The sequence below is a fragment of the Cynara cardunculus genome (genome assembly GCF_001531365.2).
Source record: "Cynara cardunculus var. scolymus isolate 2C chromosome LG 7, CcrdV1, whole genome shotgun sequence".
In the NCBI taxonomy this organism is placed as follows: domain Eukaryota; kingdom Viridiplantae; phylum Streptophyta; class Magnoliopsida; order Asterales; family Asteraceae; genus Cynara; species Cynara cardunculus.
The window spans coordinates 11,588,244-11,610,237 of NC_037534.1; the positions used below are offsets into that span (position 1 = coordinate 11,588,244).

Here is a 21,994-nt window from a genome sequence, read left to right on the forward strand (position 1 = left end):
AACTGAAATTCTTGTTTAGTAAAAATAGTGTATTATTTTCTTCCTATACCAACATTATTTCCATCTTTAAACATACATAGAAAGATATCACGAACTCTCTCATAGACACTTCACTCGTACTATGATTACAAATTATAAGTTTTGAGACTTAAACAACACAAAAGATATAAAGGAACTTGAAACCTACCACAATCAATGCTAAACCAAACCAAACGATCTTGGTAAATAACAATCGAAAGTGGGGCCTCAAGAAGGTAATATGTATGCACACATAACCTCCATCTAGAAGAGTAGAGAGGTTGTTTAAGTGAAGACTCTCGACTTATGAAAAATACATGAAATAGAGAAAAATAAGTATGCTAAAATTAGAAAATCTAGTACGCTTAAATTCAAAAGAACGGGATATAAGTAAGCAAAAGCAATACAAAAAGAGGAAAATACAGGAACAAGTTCCATGTAACAGTTAACTACTGACTCACTAAGCCTAACCCTAACCCAAACCCCTACCCTCTAGCTCTTATGCTCCTTCCTCCCACTAGATTTCCACCTTCAATCTTACCCTACTTTTGTGTCTCCATGAACCCCTATCAGAGGCCATGTCCTCGAAAATTCCTAACATCACCATGTCCTACCTAAGTAACTAATCCCATGTCCTACTCGGCTTAGCTACCCTTTGCACTCGGATCCTAAATAATCACACTTTATTCGCTCCCCACCATACCCACAAACTGTCTTCCACATATGTGACCAAGCCACTACAATTTCCCTTTCCACAACATACCCGTGATAAGCACAACTCCTAACACTGTCTGGAACACCCCATTTAGTATTTTGTCTAACATGATAAGCATCCTCATTTCTGCAAGTTCCAACTTACTCTCATGGGTCTTCCTTATAGACCAACACTCTGACCCATGCAACGAAGCTAGTCTAATGTCTATCCTATAAAAATTTCATTTCAATTTTAAAAAGCTTCTTGTCACACAATATTGCACCTCCGTGGCGGCTTTTCATTTTAGCCATGTTTCTTTATGTGATGAGTTATTTCATCCTTGACCTCACACTATTTTGAAACATGGAGCCTAAAACAATCCTTTTAGCCCCCCTTTCCCTATTTATTCCACCCTTTATTCGTCTGGACATGCGTATTGAAATTGCAACACAAGTATTTGGTTTAATTTAGAGCGCCTAATGCATATTTCTTATGTCTCCAATGCAACTCTCAACTACTTTAATCCCTCATTCACCTTCCACAACTCTAATCCGTTGTTTAACTCCACTAGGGGTGTTAACTAGTTGAGCTTTTAATGAGCTGTTCGAGTTCAAGCTCGTTTATCTCAAGCCCGAGCTTACTAATTATCAAGCTCAAGTCGATCTTGACCACTCACTAAGAGTTGTATAAATGAGTTGAGCTCTATATATCATATCAATTTTCGTATGAGCTCATTCTCAAACTTGATCAGGTTTGTCGAGTCGAGGCGAGCCATTCAAGCATGCACTTTATCGAGATAAAAATGTTCATATGTTCATAATAAATCATATGATAAAAGTAAACGTTATTTATGTCAAGCCAATATGCGAGCTAATCGATCTTGAGTTCGAGCCCGTATACGAGTATCGAACTCGAACATTGAAAAAATATCTATATTTAGCTAGAGGCCTATTGTGAAAAGTTAATCAAGCACGAGCATGGTAATATTTTTTGAGTTGAGCTTGAATAACCTGCAATTAACTAGACTCGACTCAACTTGTTAACACCCCAAACTCCACTTTCAACTTCGTTACCAACACCAATGTCATTTTGTGAATAGCATACACTTTAAGAGACTCATTTGGATCCCTCAAGAAATCTCATCCAAAATAACAACAAATAAAAATGGGCTTAGTGTCGATCTTTGGTGCAACCCTATCTCCACCGCAAAATACTCTATGTTGCATAGTGAAGTCCAAACACAATCATCAATCTTCCGTACATATCCTACATCACCTTGACATACCTTCAACATACTCCCCGGGCAAATCCCGTCTTTTCTAGACTCGTCCAAGTAACTTCCCTTGGTACACTATCATATGCCTTATCCAATTCTATGAACACCGTGAGTATTTAAGTCCCTGCTATGCTACCTATAATTCTCCATGAGGCATCTTAGGAGGTGTATTGCCTTAATTGTGGATTATAAATTGGTTCTCTGGACTTATTTCTTTCACCAACATCCATCTACCTATCTTCATCTTTTCTAAAGAGTTAAAACTTTATAGTAATAGGTTTTATTTATGCTAAACAAAGGTTCTTTAAAATGACATTAATGGTTGAGCTTATAGAATTGCTACGAAAAGCGATAAATTAAAATTCCGAACGATCATACAAACAAGATCAAAATTATGTGTGAATAGGATTATCCCTTGCTCTACCATTACCTTGCTGACTATCATGGAACATGCACAACAATGGGGCTCCTAACTTGATGCACTCCATCATCCCATGTCAAACCGCCAGAAACAATTGAATTTTCTTGCCCTTGTATGGTTGCCTGAACAGACACCTTAAAAGACAGCTTCTGCCCATATTCTTCAAAATGTAGGACATTCGGCTGAACTTGTATTCGCAAACCGCTAACACGTGGTTGAGTTATCAAAGCTCTATAAGTCGATGTGGCTGACCCAACATTGGTGACAGTTCTGCTGAAGTTAAAATCAACGGCTTCATTATACAGTGTTGGGATTACAATTGTAGGGTAGTTGAGATCCTTGGTTTGCTCCATGAGCTGAGAGCAGCTACTACTATTAACCCCAGTAATGATTCTTATATCTTTGGAGCTATAGTCTTGCTGGCACAAAAAGGTTACGTAATCAACCTCACCAGCATCATATACCAATCCGGGTTTCAAAGCTTTCATTGGATTAAGATAGCCAGCTCCATATGCAAATTCAGCATCTATGTTGATTTGAGCACTCATCGGAGATGCTGCAATCAATTTTATAATAACAAGAAATTACATAACTAACACCGGATGTATAAATGTTTTGCACTATATATGATTGTCTTTAGAAATGTGATATGTTACCGGTGGTCATGAGAGCAGACTTAATTGCTGAAGGAGACCATGTTGGGTTAAATGTTTTGATATAAGTAGCTATACCGGTTACATGTGGGCAGGCCATTGATGTGCCTGATATCATATTGAAAGGAACTGCTCTTCGGTCTCCTTCTATTTGGGTAATTGGAGCCACAGGTGGCCATGCTGCTAGAATTCTTACACCAGGAGCTGTCAGGTCGGGCTGCATCAAAAGAAAAATAGTTACAAGTGTTGCTCTATAAAACAGGTTTCTGACAGAAGCCACACCGTATGATCACCCTCTAGATCTGTTGTATTACATCCTAATTAATAGAAAAGTTTACAAGAGTGTGATTTGGGTTTCCCTACTCTGATGGGATATTCATCTCGGTTACACAAGGGATAATTGTTGAGAATTATCTATAAAAACCAAATCAAACTCTTGTAAACTCTTATAGTATGCAATGTCTTCAAGCTACTACACGATTACCTTGAGGATGTTTTTGTTTATAGGATTTGGACCTCTTGATGAGAAAGAGGCAACATATGGGGATGATGAGTTCGTGACATCTTCGCTCTTCATTATAACTGCTGTTGCATTTCTGAAACGAATTTTCATGTTGGATAATATGTGAATATGTAAATATTTTGATCAGATAACAAGTAAAGAAGTGATGTTATTTTGATTAGAATGGAAACTTATGTTTGTTTACCTTGTTGATCTTATGTAGCGAATGATGTTGGTTGCTTGATCAGGATTCACAACACTAACAGGCAAAGGATATGAACGAATGAATTCAAAATACGGCCCATCATATCTCATGATAGACCCAACAGCACCAGCCAACATTTCAACTTCTCCAGTCGAAATTTGATCACATAATATTATTTTACCTTCCACTAAATTCTTGTCCAATGAGTTTCTGATGCATGTCCTGATGTATATTCCATGATATACCCATCAAAGAAACATGACAATTCAGGAACCAACAAAATTGACATGATGATATGGAATCTATATAACTTTCATATTGCATCACAAATCTTAACACCAAATTTATTCAAGCAAAGTCTTTCTTCACCTTGATACTGAGCCATTGAAACCAGCCATGATATTCGGTACATCTCCGGCATAAACTAAAGGATACATTCTGTCAAGTGTAAATGGATTTATTGAAACACCCTGAGATGAAAATGAACAAGTTAAAGTTGTTGATTTTTATTTTCAAACAAGAAATCAACATCGCTGTAATAAAATTGGGTTTGTATAGTAGGACGTCTAAAATAGCCAAGTATCCTGATAAAGTGTTTTATAAGAGTTCAGTTTATAGGACCAATCAAAAAATGTCATATTTAAAAATGTTACAATAAGTTTATAGAACCTTTTTTTGGATGTCGTAACAAGTTTTTTTGGACATTTTTCAAATAAAGTGTCGAATTAACTATTTTATTGGACATTATATGAAAAAGTGTCATATAAACACAAATGTGCTAAAAAAAGATAAGTTTATATGACACTTTTTCAAAAGCGTCCTATAAAATAACCAATACGAAAGTTTATTTTGAAAATGTCCTAGAAAAACTTGGTATGATGTAAAAAAATCGTCTTATAAACCTATTGTTTGTCTTATAAACTTAAATCAATAAAACACTCTATTAAGACATATAGGCATCATGTAAACTCAATTTTGTTGCAGTGATCGGTCTTCTCTCCTAAAATGAAATATAAACCTGTATTACTCACATCTAGAACCATATTGTTGCCAAGTCTTATTGGGGTGATTAAATCTGGATTTTTAGTGCCAGCAGCCACAGTAAGAATCCATGGAGCAACACTACCAAGGGTCTGGGGATTTGGGCCTTCGTTCATAGCGGATTGTACAGTTAATATTCCTTTCCTCATGGCATGAAATGATCCAATAGCAAGACCGTCTTCAAAAAGTTCTACGGCACTTGGGAAGCCAATCGAAGCAGTGATTATGTCAACTCCATCAGCAATGGCATCTTCAAAACCAGAAAGAAAGTCGACATCTGAACACCCGTCTGTCCAACACACTTTATACACTGCAATCCTGGCTCTAGGAACACCCCCTCGAGCTGTTCCCGAGTGAAGGCCTAGCATGTTCGCATTTCTCACTGTGTTTCCAGCAGCCGTGGATGCGGTGTGGGTTCCATGACCTTCAGAGTCTCTTGGTGATTTGAGATCTTTAGGGTCATAGATACCATCTGCCTTGAAGTGTCGAGCTCCGATTATTTTGCTGTTTAATTATGAGATAATTAATGTAGACAAAACAAAAGATCTAATGATCATATTATTTTATTTCCAGAACCATACAATCATGATTACTTGGTATAAATCATCAACAACAGAAATTGAGACAAATAACCATAAACAAGTCACAGGTTTGAAACCCTGATTTCTTGAAGAAAATGATTTGCTTTTGAATTTATAAAAGATCGAAATACATATTAGGAAGGGAGTTATTACTTGTTGCAAGGGAAATTGGCTTCGCAAATGCCCTTCCACTTAGCAGGAGGAGGACCATATCCTTGGTCAGAGAAACTGGGTGATTCCGGCCAAATTCCGGTGTCAAGAACACCTATGATGATGTCACTTTCAGTTGTTGATCTGTTGACTTTAAGTGGGAACCCTAAGAAGTCCCATGAACTTGTTGTTGCCACTTTGTTCTTTCTGCTAGGGAACACAGAAACAACCCCTTCCATCCCTACATATTAAATTAATTTCAATGCTTTGATACATATTGGATTCATATTATCCTTTTATGATCATAATTGAAAATTAAAAGTTGCGAGTTATGGACAGACAACATAAAATTCAACTCTCTCTCTCTCTCTCTCTCTCTATATATATATATATATATATGCATACCTTGTTAGATTAATCTCGATTTAAAATAGTATATGTATATATATAGGTAGTTATAGGTAGTTATTGGTAGTTATTAATGAATAGGTGCGACTGTTCACGAAAGGGTGTGATGTTTCAACACCTCTATTCTTGAACCATTGTGATGGTTCGATGGCACCTTTTCGGTGTGTATAAATATGTAAGTTCTACACACTTTTCACAGTGTGAATTCTCATATTATCAATAAACTTTGGTTGTTTTAGCATATCGATCCAACATTTGGTATCAAAGCTTTGGGTTCGTTTCAACCAAAGTCTTCTCATCATCTACCATATACGATTAGGAATCAAGAGAGTCACCGGAACCGCCAGAGATTAACGATCAACCACCATCACAGTTGTTCATTTGGGGTTAATCAGAATCTCAAGGATACCTAGGACGGCCAAACACCAGAAGGAGTTTTATCACCGACTGGCACCTATCGGAAAAGGTATTTACATACCTTAATCGGAACCGGAGAAGGAGAACCGAAATCGGTCAAGAGGACCGATAAGAACAGAAGGAGAAAATCGCAAACCACAACCGGTCAAGAGGACCGTTGAGTGCAGGAGGCACCAAAATCGCAGATTATAATCGGTTTAAGGAAACCAACGAACCAAGGTACGCACGGTAGAAAACGGCGCACCATAAACCGGTCAGGAGATTGTCGATTCAAGGCACGAAAATCGCAGGAGGCGACGCCATTAAAGAAACCCAGAGGAGGTTTCATTGTTTTTGAAGAAGAGAAAGGAGATGGCACAAAGAAACCGTTCGCCACTCACCACTTCTCTCCCTTTTCTTAAAAAAAAACTTAATTCCCCAATTTTGGGAAAGTCACGTTTCCTTTGATTTTTTAAGATTTTCTTTACAATTTCTTTTAAAAAAAAAACTTCCTTTATTAATTTTATTGTCATTTAAAAGGGAAAATTTTACTCAGTTTTGTAAAGTTTTATATAAAATTCTATAAAGGAATATTTGTAAAGTTTTTAAATAAAATCTTTAAGGAATATTTTTTTATACGAAATTATGACGGGGAAAGAAAATAAGGAACATGGAGAAAATTCCAAAATTTGCAAAGAAATGAGTCCTAATACCCATTTTCAGTGTCCAATGTTGAATTCAACAAATTACACAACTTGGGCAATTCGAATGCAAATTATAATGGAAGCAAATAGCCTTTGGGAAGCAATTGAACCACAATCATCAACAAAATCCGATGAGAAAAGAGATAAGACCGCTATTGCGTATCTCTATCAATCGCTACCAGAAGATCAACTGCTTCTCATCTCAAAATACAAAACTTTAAAGGCAGTTTGGGATGCACTGAAAAGAAGACACGTTGGTGTCAGCAGTGTCCAGAAGGCAAGATTACAAACTGTCAAGACGGAATTTGAGATGTTACAGATGAAAGAAAATGAATCGATTGATTCATTCACTTCAAAATTAACGGGCATTATGAATAAAGCAGCAAGCTTGGGACAGACATATGAAGATTCCACTCTCGTACGGAAGTTACTAAATGTCGTGCCCGACAGGTTTCTCCATATTGTCACGTCCATTGAACAATACTCGGGTCTAGATAATATGTCTCTAGACGAAGCAATCGGGAGACTGAAGACTTTTGAAGAAAGATTGAAATTCAAGAAGGAAAGAAGTGTGGACACTCAAGAAGGATTGATGTTCACACGACATGAACACCGAGGTCAACCTTATAGAGGACGTGGTCGTGGTAAATTTAACCAATCACGAGGTGGAGGCCAAGACAAGAGCAATTATCAGTATAAAAGGGAAGAACAAGAGTCTTATGAAGATGATACAAAAGACAAATCTCGAGTCACGTGCTATCGATGTCACAAACTTGGTCACTATGCCTATGAGTGTCCAAACAAACGCAAGAATCAAGACAGAGAACAGTCCAATCTTATTGAAGAAGAGTTGGAGCCAACATTGCTTATGGCAACTATTACTGAGAATGAAGAAAAATGATGCAAAGTAGAACTTTGATCGCGTGATACGATCAAGACACCAATAACCGTATGATACGGTTAACAACTTGTGATATGTGTAAATAAACCCTGTGATTGGATCATAAACTTGTGTGAGACAACAACAAGTGGAATCGTGTGAGACAACAAGAAGTGCAATCGTGTGAGACAACAGCCTAGTGAAGTCATGTGAGAAGACTACACAAGAACGAAGACCAAGTGGAGTTATGTGAGACGACTGCACAAGAATGAAGACATAGTGGAGTTGTGTGATACTACTACACAAATTTTGAAGAAAACAATGATAAAGAATGTTGCGAGAACTCAAGAATATGATAAAGACGATACAACGTATACGAAAATATGAAGACTCAACAACCAAGCTACATGGGAGAAGCAAACACATTGATACAAAGTATCACTTCATACAACAATGTGTTAAAAAAGAAGACCTAGCTGTTGAACACATCAAGGGAGAACTACAATGAGCTGACATTCTAACAAAGCCACTTCCAAGGATGAGATTCGCCACTATGAGGCAACTACTTGAGTTACATATCTTGTTCAACACAATCGAGATTAAGGGGGTGAATGTTAGATTAATCTCGATTTAAAACAGTATATGTATATATATAGGTAGTTATTGGTAGTTATTAACGAAGAGGTGCGACCGTTCACAAAAGGGTGTGATGTTTCAACACCTCCATTTATGAACCATTGTGATGGTTCGATGACACCTTTTCGGTGTCTATAAATATGTAAGTTCTACACACTTTTCATAGTGTGAATTCTCAGATTATCAATAAACTTTGGTTGTTTTAGCATATCGATCCAACATACCTGACAGTTTTTGAGCTTCCTCTTGGGTAAGTCTTGCCGAAAATCCATGGAAGCTTTTAGTGTATCTTTTAAGCATATGTCTCCCTCCATCCCTGCTACAATAAAATAATAAGCATGAAAGAAAGATTGTCTTTATAATAGTACTTGAGGCTCAAGCAAACCCATATATAACAGATGAAACATTTTGACCGATATTGTTTTTATTTTATATTTTGTCATAGTTTCTTCTCCGTATTTGTTATGTTCACTACAAAAAAAAAGAGGTTTTACAGCCGAAAATATCCGTCAGCAATCCGACGATAAAAGCCATCACCGTGCGATCTTATTCTCGGAAAAAATGTGGTGGGTATCGTGATTGGATTTCTTATTACTAAGGAAAAATCCGTGCGTGATCCACAACAAATCCGACAGAAATTGCCATCAACAGATCACTTGTGGATTTTCAATAATCGACAAAACAATCCATTAGTTGCCAGGTGATCAGCCATAAATCCGACGAAAATTACTAGTGGGTAAATCCCTTGAGGTTCTGAACCTTCAGAAACGGTCGCCAGAAATGGACCAACCTTTGGCGTGGCCTAAGTCATAGAACATGTCGTCCGCACATCACATGGTCCCTTCACGCGTATTATCACATGTGATAAGGGCGTTTTCACATTCTTGTAAAATGAAGGTGTTCTCGTTTGAAGCTCCACCTATATATATATATTCTCAAATGGTGCAACCTTGATCTCCCTTACAAGTGATTGTACCTCAGGTTAATTTAATTGAATTTCGGCAAAGTTCCTTAAAAAGTAGACTAAGCGCTTTTTCAAGGAAATAGAGAATAACGAGAACGTCTAAATAAGTTTGATTCGTGATCGGATCATAATCAAAACCTACTATATATATATATATATATATATATATATAGAGAGAGAGAGAGAGAGAGAGAGAGACTTGAGATCTCGTGATGCCAGTCTGTTCTCGTGAGACTAATTTTTTACATTTGAAACTTCACAGCAAGACTTTGTGAAGGTAAAAAAGAAGCTGAACGTTCACAGCAAAAACACTATGAAAATTATCATCACAACATTTTGTTGTGAAGTTTGAAGTGTAAGAAAATGATTTCATGGGTCTCACGAAAAGATTGGTCTCACGTGATCTCAAGTTTCTTTCTCTCTCTCTCTCTCTCTCTCTCTCTATATATATATATATAGAGAGAGAGAGAGAGAGAGTGACGGGGGGCATAATCATTTGTTAACCAATTAAATAGTATTAACTTTGTTAACTGATCTAAGCCTTCTATTTTTTTTAAAACGGTTGTGAATAATGAGACGTTATAATCTAAAAAAAATTAAATTGTATTAAATGAGGGGCATTTTTGAAAGAAATTGATTTATTTTTGGAAAATAATCATATATATTTTTTGAAAGATAATCAATAATGTTATTTAATGATTTTTTATTTTTGGAAGATATTAATATTTATTTTTGAAAAAATAATCAAATATAATATTTAAATGATTTTTTTAAACATAAAATCGGAAAGTTCATAGATGAAATTAGAAAGTGAAACAATGATTTTTATATAAAGTTCATAGGTGAATCCATATAATCAAAGTTCATAGGTGAATGAAACAGTGAAACAATGATTTTTATCTAAAATTCATAATTGGAACTAGATAATCAAAATTTATAGGTTAAATCAGAAATTTCATAGGTGAAACAATTAAGTGAATGAGATAATTAGGCTATGTAATAATTAAGTGAATAAGATAATTAAGGAATGTAATAATTAAATGAATGAAATATTTAAAGAATGTGATATCAATATATAAAAAAAAAAAAACACTTCGGTTAACAAACTTAATATTAATTGTTTGGTTAATAAAAGAAGGGACTCTACATATATGACAACATTCTCTTAAATATAAATTTTATTGGAGAAAATATTTAAAGGGAATCTTGAAAAAAAGCCACATAATCATCAGAAATGGAATAAAAAAATATATCAAAATGGATGTTAAATTAATTAAAGAGAAAAATATTGATTGTTTTTTGGTGTAATTTGTTTTACTCAAATTTTCTTTTTTATTTTGTTGATTTTCGATTTAAAGATTAAGAGGAAATATTTGTATTTTTAAGAAAGGTGATACAACAATCTTTTTAATCATATTCGTTGGATCATCTCAAATGGTTGAGATGGGTTATTCGGGTTTTTTTTTCCAATCTCATCGCTATATTATTGCAAAGAGTCGTGTGGCTCTAAGACACCCCATCCAATAAGGGTAGATGGGCAAATTGAGATGTTTCTGATGATAGAAATTGGTGCTAATACCATGCAAGAATATGTAGAATTTCATTAGATTACTCTCCAAAACATTATTTGAAGAAAAAAGGAAGATGCCAACATATATTAAGAATAAAAGGTTTCAAGTCTAGCTAATGTGGAAATTCAACATGCGGGAGTAGTGGAACCTTATTAAATTACTCTTTTAAAAAGCCATTAAAAAGAGAATAATGGTTCTAATTTGTATTGACCATTGAGAAGGAAAAAAATCCAAATATAGCTGATGTAAGCTTCTAGTACACCTGTTCAACAGAGACTAGATGGACATGGATTATCTTAAAATGCCGAGTCCTTAAAATAATCGATATTAGATTTAATACCATTTAAAAATATATAGTCCCCACCCCCCTTTGGATTACAAACAATTTTTTATCATTAAACTTTTTATCATCATTTAAATCCGGAATTCAAAACTCATGTTGTTAATTTAGATTCAAGTTCATTTTAAATCAAAACGATTCCCATTTTTTGAGGTTTTCATTCATACAAAAACATTATATGAACCAAATGCCGATTAATATTTTACGTGGAAGATGGGTTCAGAGGTTATGAATCTTCAGAAACGGTCACCAGAAGTTGATCAAAGTTGGTGCCATCATCACTTTATACATATAGTCTATATATACATATATGTGTAATGAATATAGAGAGAGATTAAGATGAGATAGGTGACCTGCCAGTAACTTGCTGTAACATGCTCAAGTGAAGGGATGATGCAGAGATATCATCTCGAGTGTTGTGGCCCATATACACCACATATACCTGCATAAAGCCAGTTACTTATTTCGACTTGGTTCAACTAAGTAAAACTGGAAACATAAAGCGATCAGATTGCCCGTTTCCAGGGGATGATGCCTTTAGCCATTGGAATGTCATAACATACCTTTCGATTGTCATCGGAATCGGCCTGGATTGAGTTGGACAGAAGCAACACAAARCAGCAGAGGCTTGAAACCAAGAAGACTTTGTTTGCCATTAAAGATGAAAATTAATTGGTTTGATAAGTTCTCAATGATCTCAACATACATATACATATATATATATACATAGAAATTGGTCTTGTGTTTGTTTGATAATATATGGGGTAGAAATGGTCCATGAGTTTGCATGGTCAGGTATGTCCTTTTCATTGAATGAAACTTTAGAGGTTGATGTGAAAATTTAATAAATAAAGACTAATGCAACTTGAGGATGGTGGTCAGGGATAGATTAAGTTTTAAAAGATTTTAATGTTTTTAATTTATTTCTTTTCCTTTTCATTTTATTTTTATCATACTAATTAATGGCTATTATATTAAATTACATATTTTTTTGTTATAAATTACCATTGTTAGAAAAGTCGCGTTCATACTTCAATGAGTTTAAATACTAATTATTTTTTAATGTTAATAATTTATTTTAAAAATATCTTAAAAAACTTGTTAAAACACCCAAAAACGTCTTATAAACTTATTGTAACACTTTTATATAGAAGGTCCTATAAACTTAAATACTATAAAAGTAGTTTATCAGGATTTTAGACATTATAAAACTTGTTTTGTTGTAGTGAGTATCAGAGCGTTGGCAAGTTCTTTTTTAAGTATATTATATATAAATACGGTAATATAACTCACACACATGCCTCAGTTTGGCAAACCCTTGACTTTTAGAAAAATTGGGTTACCACATATCGTTGGACGAAAGGATTTTCGAGCCTAAAAACGTCATTTTGGCATGTTTTGAAATACTTTTATGTTATGCTCCATCACTTTTTCAAGCTTATAAATTTTAAACTCTTTTAACAAGTTTTAGAAGGGGTTTTCCCATGTATTCGTGCAATCAACATGCCTAATATTTACCACCAATGGTATTGTTTTATGTTGTATCAGAATTGAAAGCAATGGAGGCTAACAACACTTGCGGTGTCAAAAATATAGTGAGTAGTCAATGGGTTTATAAAGCGAAACTTCATAATAGAAGCGTAGGATGTTACAAAGAATGGGTGGTCACTAAAGGGTTCACACAACACGAAGGTGTTGATTTTGTTGATACATATTCGTCTGTTGCAAACTGTTAAAGTCAACGTTTTGTTCATTTTGGCAGCTAAAATTTGTGGTTCAACTAGGTGTGAGTAATGTCTTTTTGAGTGGGGATTTGAATGAAGGAGTTTATATGGACATCACTACGATTTACCAGATTTATGGGGAGTCTATTTATAGGCTCAAACAAGCAGATTATTTTCGAGCTATGGCTTCTACTACTTGTGAGCTTGTGTCGTTGTAGCAGCTATTACAAGATTTTTTGGCGTTTTCATTTCTTGTCCATCCTTAGATGGTTTGTGATAACACATTCGCTATCCATTAGCAATATTAATATAATATAACTAATATTCTTTTTTCCTAGATTTAAAAAAAAAAATTCCAAAGTTATTGGTCCTTGATTATCCGAAAACATGTCCGTCAAAGCTTAATTAATGGCTAAAAGCCCGAATGGACTAATTACAACCTGATTCAAACCCGATAGCAAGTCCTTGGTGAACCGAAAACTGGCGAGTTAAAGCCCAAAAGGACCGATTAAAGCCTGTTCTAAGCCCGAAAGGCACATTCAAACTCGAAAAAACTAACTCCGTTGCTTTTACCCCAATTATTTATTGCGAATAGAAAGTTAAAACAATATCAAAGCAATAATTTGTAAATTCAATGCAAAAAGTGCTAGAGAATATTTTAAATACAGGACCCCAATATTTTGGTGTGTTTCAGATTTAAACCCAACATGCAACAAAAATAAAGTGAAAGATAATAACGAGGTCCTTGTACACATTTAATTAATGACGCCTTATGTCATTAAAGTATTCAGACATTCTAGACGATACAACAAAGGTAGGATCCAACTTCTAACAACGATTTTTCTAAAGAAGAAATTAGTTTTAAACCATAACCCCACACTTGACTACCACAAAGTAAGTTAAATATTTTATAGTGATTTAAATCAAGGGAAATGTCCGAGAAACCCAACGTAGTTTTATATTTTGACTGATTATTCTTAAACTTACTGAAATCAAATAAATACGTGTTTGAATTTATTAAAATCAAACAAATAAATCTTTGAACTTATTAAAATTTTAAAAAATTCTCAATGGACTTTCATATTTTGAATAATTAAGTCACTGAACAATTTTTTGAATTAATAAATATTGGGTTTTGTTCAAAAAATGTACAAGGGCTTAATTAGCCACTCAAAAAGTAAACATTTGTTAGGGGGTTTTCAGTTTTAGTATGTTCAAAGATTTATTTATTCGTTTCGATAAATTTAATGATTTATTTATTCAAAAAAAAGTTCAATGATTTGATCATTTAAAATATTAACGCACGTATGTTTTTTGGACTTTTCCCTTAGTCATTTTTGAAAGGCAACAATATTTATTAAGAGGCTAAAGAGCCAAGAAATTACAAGACAAGGCCACTCCGAGATGTAGAGGTCAAACGAAACAAGAAACTAATACGAAAGAACTAACGAAGACATTACAAGACAAAAATAAATGAAGACGACCAAACAGGAAACACAAAGAGGGGATCCAATCTAGGATTACAGGATGGGATGGATATGTTGTGGCCATGTGATACACTGTACCCAATTGCATGACTCCTTGTGTGATCGTCTCGAAATCCAATCAAACACTCAAACTCTTACATCCTTGCAAATAAGGCCTTTTTTGAAAGCAACTTACTGTGAAAATTGTGTTATTATGCTGGCCCCAAACAAGATAGAGAGTAGCCCAAACGGAGGTTTGCCATATCGTTTGGAACTAAGGGAAAAACGAGCGAGCACATGGATGATTTACAATGTCACACACCATATTACCCGAGGCTTTTTCAATATGCCACCATGATCGAAATAACTCCCAAATTTCTGATGCAAGGTTGCATCCCACAAGACAATGATCTAGAGTATCCTTTGATTCGTCACAAATTAGACATAAAACCGAACGCAGATCCATGTGGTAATCACTCAAATCTGTGCGAATTAACAGTTGATTTAGTAGCGCCCGCCAAACAAAGATGTATTCTTCTAAAAGGAGAAGGGAACTATGTCGAGATTTCGGACGGGAGCCACCATTTCTTCGGTGAGTGCCTTTAACTTGTTGGCCGATAATTGTTCGTCATTGTCGAGAAGCCACCACCATCTGTCCCCTGTGATTACGAGAAAGATGGAAATGGGTCTCCCCCATCACCGAAAAGTGTTATCTCTAGATAGTGTATTATCCATGTTCTTTATGTTGTTTGGGTACATAGTGTATCTCTACTTTATGGTCTTGGTATCTTGGAACTTTTTCATATTTTGTTATTTTAGGCATTGAACGTTACTCATGTTCTTTGGATGTCTTGGATAATAGGGTTTTATCCATGTTTTTCAGTATTTGAATCCTAAATCTTATTCACGTTTTGGGTGAGTTTTGGGTTTTTACTTTATGGTAAAATGGGTGCTTTATTCATAGTGTTTTCATCAAGAAAATGATGATTTTGAGAAAAGATGTTGCGTTCATACTAAATACATTTTATTTTCGAATTGTGATTTAAATAACACCTTTTTCAGTGTTATTATTTTAGATTAAAGATGAAAAACTGTTTGAAATCACTAGGCATTAAGTTTGGAACTTTTTATTTGTCAGCATGTGCATAGGAATGGCAACGGGCCGGGTTCGGGCCGGTTTTTAGAGTCCCGTCCCCGAAACCGATAACCATAACCATCCCCATAACCGTCCCGATCCCCGTCGGGGATCTTATCGGGGATCCCCATCGGGTCCCCGCGGTTTCCCCAATCCCCATTGGGCACCCGTTAAGAGTAGAATAACCGTTACCCATTGGTTTTACCCGAACCTGAACCCAAAAACGGATCTGAAAAAACACAGGAGGCCAGGGAGTCAGGCAGGAGGGCCGCCGCCGTTGGGACTGTAGGAGGGCCGCTGCCGTTGGGACTGTAGGAGGGCCGTCGGCGTTAGTCTGTAAGAGAGCCGCTGGCGTTAGGATTGTAGGAGGCCGCCGGCGTTAGTTTGTAGGAGAGCCACCGGCGTTAGGACTGTCGGAGAGAGCGAGTCAGCGAGAGGTTGTCACTCGTTAGGTCGGCCGGCGTGCGCGTTAGTGATTGCAGAGACTAGGAAAGAGCGAGACTGCGAGAGGCGAGGCTAGGAGGCGACATGGTTCATTCGGTTGAATCGAGGGTTGGACCTTAGACGGAGGTCAAGAGTGAAATGTGAAGGCTGATGGCTGAAGTCAATGGACATGGTCTGGTCATTTGTTTTGGGTAATTGGGTGGGCTTAAGAAGCTTGGGCTTATAAAATTTTAATTGTGAAATTTAAATCTATTAATATATTATTATATATTATCGGGCCGGTCTGGGTCGGTGAGTACCGTCCCCGTCCCCGTTCCCGATATAATCCCCAAAACTGCCCCCGATCCCCGCCCCGTCCCCGTTAAGAGGTCCCCAAAACCAACCCGAATTGTTTGGTTTTCGGGTTTCACCGTCGGTTTTGGTTTTTTTTGCCATCCCTACATGTGCATCACATCCTCTTTGGGAAATGGTACTATTGACATTGTGATGAGTTGAGTGCTAGTTAGAGGCACGGGAAGGAAATAATCATCCAGTGACGTCTTCGTAACTTGCAGGTAGCAACAATTGTTGGATTTTAGTAACATTCATTCCTATTATAGACATTGTGTAAGGTTTGATTTATAATCATTAGTGTTAATCCTTAAATTGTTATTTTAGGTGATTCGATTATTGCCCGTTAAAAAGGAAATTCTTTTTCAATTGATGTATTTAGAAAATTTTAAAGTAGTCGTTCTTTCTAACTTTGAGGGTATTACATATATATATATATATATATATATATATAAATTTAAAATAGAGTATGTTATTTTATAAACTAAAGTGGTTTGTGCAATATATAAATAAAACATAAAGAAAAATTCGACTAATGTGTACCTTGTTTGAGAAAACATACTGCTTCTTCATCACAAAGTTGTAATTAAAAGTAATAATTAAACACTAAGTTGTAATTAAATGTAATAATTAAACACTTTAAAATACGATATAGATTGGCATGATATATTAATTATACCTTATTTAGCTTCTATGTAATTTTAGCTTTAATATCGGCCTAACAAGACCCTACGACTTCATTATGTTGTCTGATAACCCTACGACCCTACATTTGAGTTAATAATCGATTAAGTATATAAAGAAACGCCAATTGCGACATCATCGAATCCAATACACATACCAAGTGATGTCTAGGCAGAATGATTATCAGCGACCAGTGATGCCTCAAATTGTTTAAAAAAAATAATATGTCAGCAAAACTAGTGTCAATGGTGTGTGTGTATATATATATATAATTAATACGGTAATATATATATATATATATATATATATCGAGTAAAATCCATTCCGATTATTCCAATATTTAAGCACTTATTTGTTTGTCATAAAATATTTTGGCATGGAAGTAGCTACTCCGCCCATTTCGTCGAAATAAACAAGACGGCCATCCTGGACTTGAACTAGAGACCTCGTCCGTGAAGTAAATTTTCACGGGCGAGATCTCTCTTACCCTTGCCAATACAATCACAAAAAGTAATCCATAGCTTTGTTGTGCATCATCTTGTTGAAAATTGTCTTTGTGACAATGGGATCAAATTGTTTTCGCCTCCAAACCTACCGAGTACAATATTGTGCCGAATTCTCCCTTTTATGACTTTCACAACCACACAAGTATAGTGTACGTTTAGAATTAATTTTGTTCAATATAAGAATTAATGTTGTACCTGGAACCGTGGTTGTTCGCTTGTGATTATCTTGCTAATTTCCGTCCATATTGATGTCGTCTAGGTCGTTGTCATCCAGGTTGATTTCGGTGTCGTTTATATCTTCTCCTAAGAGTTCTATGCCATTGAGGTTAAAGTCGCCGTCCATTTCGCCTATTGGCGGAAGATATTGCACCAATTTGGTAAGTCTAAAAAAGACGTCATTACAAAATGTGAACATAATATGTGAACAAGACGTCTAATACAATTGCCACAAGATTCGGATATTAATTGCTTCATCTAGAATTCATGCTTACCAAAGGATGATGATAATTAGAAGCCTCAGCCATCTTAATTAATGAAGCAATCAGGCCATAAAATGTGGTTCTATTTAACAATCTCATCTTTGTTATGACACTACAACACAATTTGGTATATAAGACGCCTAACATGTATAAGTGTCCTAATAAAATGTTGTATAAGATTAAATTATGTTCATAAAACCAAATAATGAAACATTCTACTTAAAAATGTTACAATGAGCTTTATAGGATGTTTTATGCATTTTAATGAGTTTTTTTGAACAATTTTAAAATAAAAAATTGCATTAATTATTTTATAGGACAACGTTTGAAAAAGTGTCCTATACAAAAAAGGCACAACAATTTATTTTAAAATGTCCTTAAACACCGATTAGAACTCTAAAAAACGTCCTATAAACCTATTCTAATATAACAACCCGTCACATTTTACATATATAATACATGTTTTACATAACCTGAACTTCAAGACTACACTAATTGGTCCCAACTTTACACAAAGATAACCAATAAAAGTTATAACAAACTTTTCGCTTAGTTTACATGATTGAATATAACAAATTCATAAGTTCATGTAAGAAACAGCTTCCACAAAAACCAAGTTTAGCACACATAATCAAATGGAAAAATTCCCCATCACATCTTCCCTTTTCCTTTACCTTCTAGATGGGCCTGACCTGAAATACACAATTTTGAAAACATAAGGAGGATTAGACCATAAGGTCTAGTGAGTAATTCTCTGATAGCATAATATGGTTAAAATTACCAAAATATCATGAAAAGTCAAACTTGGATGGTCAAAATATGAACACTAATTATCGCACAACATGGATGTAACAAACACAACTCATCGCATGCCATGGGTGCGACAACCACAACTCATCGCATGCCATGGGTGCGACAACCCAAAACTCATCGCATGCCATGGGTGCGACAACCCAACTTATCGCATCATATAGATGCAACAAAATTTCTCTTCTGACCAAACCATTGAGTATGTCACCCACAATCACTTATACCACTCCAAATTATGTCACCCACAATTATTTACACCTCTTCTATTGATTACACCACCTACAATCATTTACACCTCTCTAGTCTACAATTCCACATAAACAAATATCATTTCCACAATTGATAAAACAATATCAAAACCCAATTATGCTAACAGATAACCTGTAGTTATATCTGAAAACACCCAACATGTTTCTTATCGAAAGCAATTCAAAATAAGCTTTTGAAAGAAAACTCACCTTAATCACAAATAAAAGGTAAACTTTATCCTATAACAAACTTGGATATTGAACACGTAATCTCTTCTTAATTCTTTCTGTTTGTGACACAGAAACCAAACAAAATTTCACCAATTTACTTCTTCTTATCTCTCCAGACATAATAAAATGAAAGAAATAATATATATACACTACCAAAAAGGACACTTTTTCCGGCGGCAATATCCGCCAGAAATCCGCCGGAAACAGTGATTTCCGGCAGATATTGCCGCCGAAAAAAGTGGCGCCGGTGATTGTTTTTTCGATGGAAAAAGCGGCGGATTTTACCATTTTCCGGCGGATCCGGGCCACCGGAAATTCCTCACCGTTTTTTTTATAAAATCTTGATTAAATTAACAAAATGGTTAAGTATTTTTTTTTAAAAAATAATTTAATTCACCGGCGGAAAATTCCGCCGGAAATCCGCTAAAAAAATATCTCGCCGGAAAAATTATAATCTTTTTCAAAAGAATATATATTTAATTTTAAAAAATACCGACGAACAATTCCGCCGGAAAAAAAAGTATATATATATATATATATATTAATTCTAAATTTTTTTAAAATTTATATTAGAAACATTACCGGCGGACAAATCCGCCGGAAATCCGCTAGAAAAAAATTTAGATCATTGTAAATTTGTATTTATAGTGGCTGTCTTCTTCTTCTTTGTAATATAACAATTACACAGAATACTACAAATGTTCCCCAACCAATCACCTCTTGTTAACATATAAGTGGGCATGAGGATAGGGTATTACGAACATGAACTTGTATGGTTCGGGCTCTAGGACCTTAGATATTGTGGTGGAACCTCGAGAGAGGTTAGACACCACAACCGTGATCTTAGGTTGCTACTTAATAACGTGAAATCATGGCTTACTTTGTGTTATGCCATCGTCAATGGAAATAGGTCTTCCCCATCACCAAAAGGTGTTGTTCAGGGTATAGTGTTTTATCCATTATTTTTGGCAACGTTTTGAGTATGGATTGTTATCCATGATTTATGATTTGGGGTTATTAAGACTTAACCATGTTTTGGTATTTTGGATAATAGAGCTTTATCCGAGTTTGGTATTTGAGCACTAAACCTTGTTTACGTTTTGAGTGAGTTTTGGGTGTTGGAATTTATATTCGATCAGGTAATTTGATTTAGAGCTTTCATCACAAAAATGGTAGATTTTTGGAAAATGTTGCTTTTACATTAAAGACATCTCATCTGAGAAAATATTTTTAGTAAGAAGTCTTTAATTTTATCCTTATGATGAAAACTTTTTGAACTCATTAGACGTTAAGTCAAACCATTTTCTCTTTGTCGGCATATGCATTAGGTCCTTGGGTGATGGTAATATCGACAAGATAATGCGATGAATGCTAATTGGAGATAGCGTCTGTTGTTGGGTTTTAGTAACTCCGTCTCTAACTATAGATTTGTGTATGGGTTGGAATGTATCATATTGATGTTAAACCTTAGATTGTCATTGTAACTAATCAATTGTTGACCTATAGAAAAGGGTTAACTCCTTATTTATTGTTTTCTTGAAAATTTAAATTAATCACTCTTTCCAAGTTTGAGGGTATTAAAGCTAGTTTGTTCTTCCATCTTGTGACCATCTACAAACTGTTGAAAAATTGATTGATAAGGTTGACAAAAAAAATTATAGTCTTAGGTTTCAGGTTGATTAACCATTGAGTACAACACCAGTTAACGTCTCCCCAATGTTTTTTGCACATATAGATCTCTTGATAATTTTGAGGAATAGATACGGTTCATATTAGTTGTTTTTATTGAGCAACTTGCTCATAAGGATCGGTAATACCATAATACTTAGGTGTAAAGGCGAGGATATTATATTTCATAGGAACTTCAACCAAAGCAATATGGTCGACAAAAGGTGATGCCTAAAATCCTATCGGGGATTCAACATCAATAAGGGCAGCTGCTTCGTGTAATTAGGATAAAAGCATTCTACATCAATAAGGACAGCTGCTTCGTGTAACTAGGATAAAAGCATTAAGGTTTTTTGATTTTGTTCTTCAAGCAATTTCAAACAACGAGTCATAGGATCTTCTTCAGGTCGTGCAAAAGTTGATATTGGGATAAACATTATGGGATTACTTAAACCATAATATTGAGGGTGAAGTCCAATGTTGGCATGAACACCATTTCTTTGGGAGGATTCAGCATCCGATGTATTCCCATTATAGAAAATAGTACTTATGGGTGAGAATAAGGACGACACTGGAATTTGAGTTATAGGATTAGTAGAACGCGGAAAATAGGTTCATTTAGGGGGTACTGGTATAGGATGCTAAACTTGTGATTGCATTGTCGGGGGAGTTTGATCGAGGAATGGTGCTTTAGTAAAATTTGTCATATTCAAATAATTGGGAGGGGTCATCGATCTGCGTTATATATATATATATATATATATATAGAGAGAGAGAGAGAGAGAGAGAGAGAGAGAGAGAGAGAGAGGAGCGATCAAATGAAAACCAC

At 35.2% G+C, this 21,994-nt stretch overlaps 1 protein-coding gene across 1 annotated transcript; it reads right to left on the reverse strand.

The window, feature by feature from the left end:
- Window positions 1–2,429: 2,429 nt before the first annotated feature.
- LOC112515178 (cucumisin-like) lies at window positions 2,430–8,865 on the reverse strand. The gene is made up of 8 exons (XM_025121853.1): window positions 8,790–8,865; window positions 5,545–5,782; window positions 4,801–5,314; window positions 4,139–4,239; window positions 3,770–3,991; window positions 3,547–3,658; window positions 3,066–3,279; window positions 2,430–2,965 (listed from the first exon to the last, which is right to left on the reverse strand). Exons 1-8 carry the CDS (start codon window positions 8,863–8,865, stop codon window positions 2,430–2,432), a joined length of 2,013 nt encoding a protein of 670 aa, XP_024977621.1.
- Between the last annotated feature and the right edge of the window lie 13,129 nt (window positions 8,866–21,994).

Bases quoted from the DNA above. Each gene is read 5' to 3' on its own strand.
- LOC112515178 (XM_025121853.1), bottom strand. From the start codon at position 8,865: ATGCTTAAAAGATACACTAAAAGCTTCCATGGATTTTCGGCAAGACTT. The intron at 5,315-5,544 runs GTAATAACTCCC...ATAATTAAACAG, and splicing joins GCCAATTTCCCTTGCAACAA to CAAAATAATCGGAGCTCGAC. The intron at 3,280-3,546 runs GTAATCGTGTAG...CTTTTGATGCAG, and splicing joins TAAACAAAAACATCCTCAAG to CCCGACCTGACAGCTCCTGG.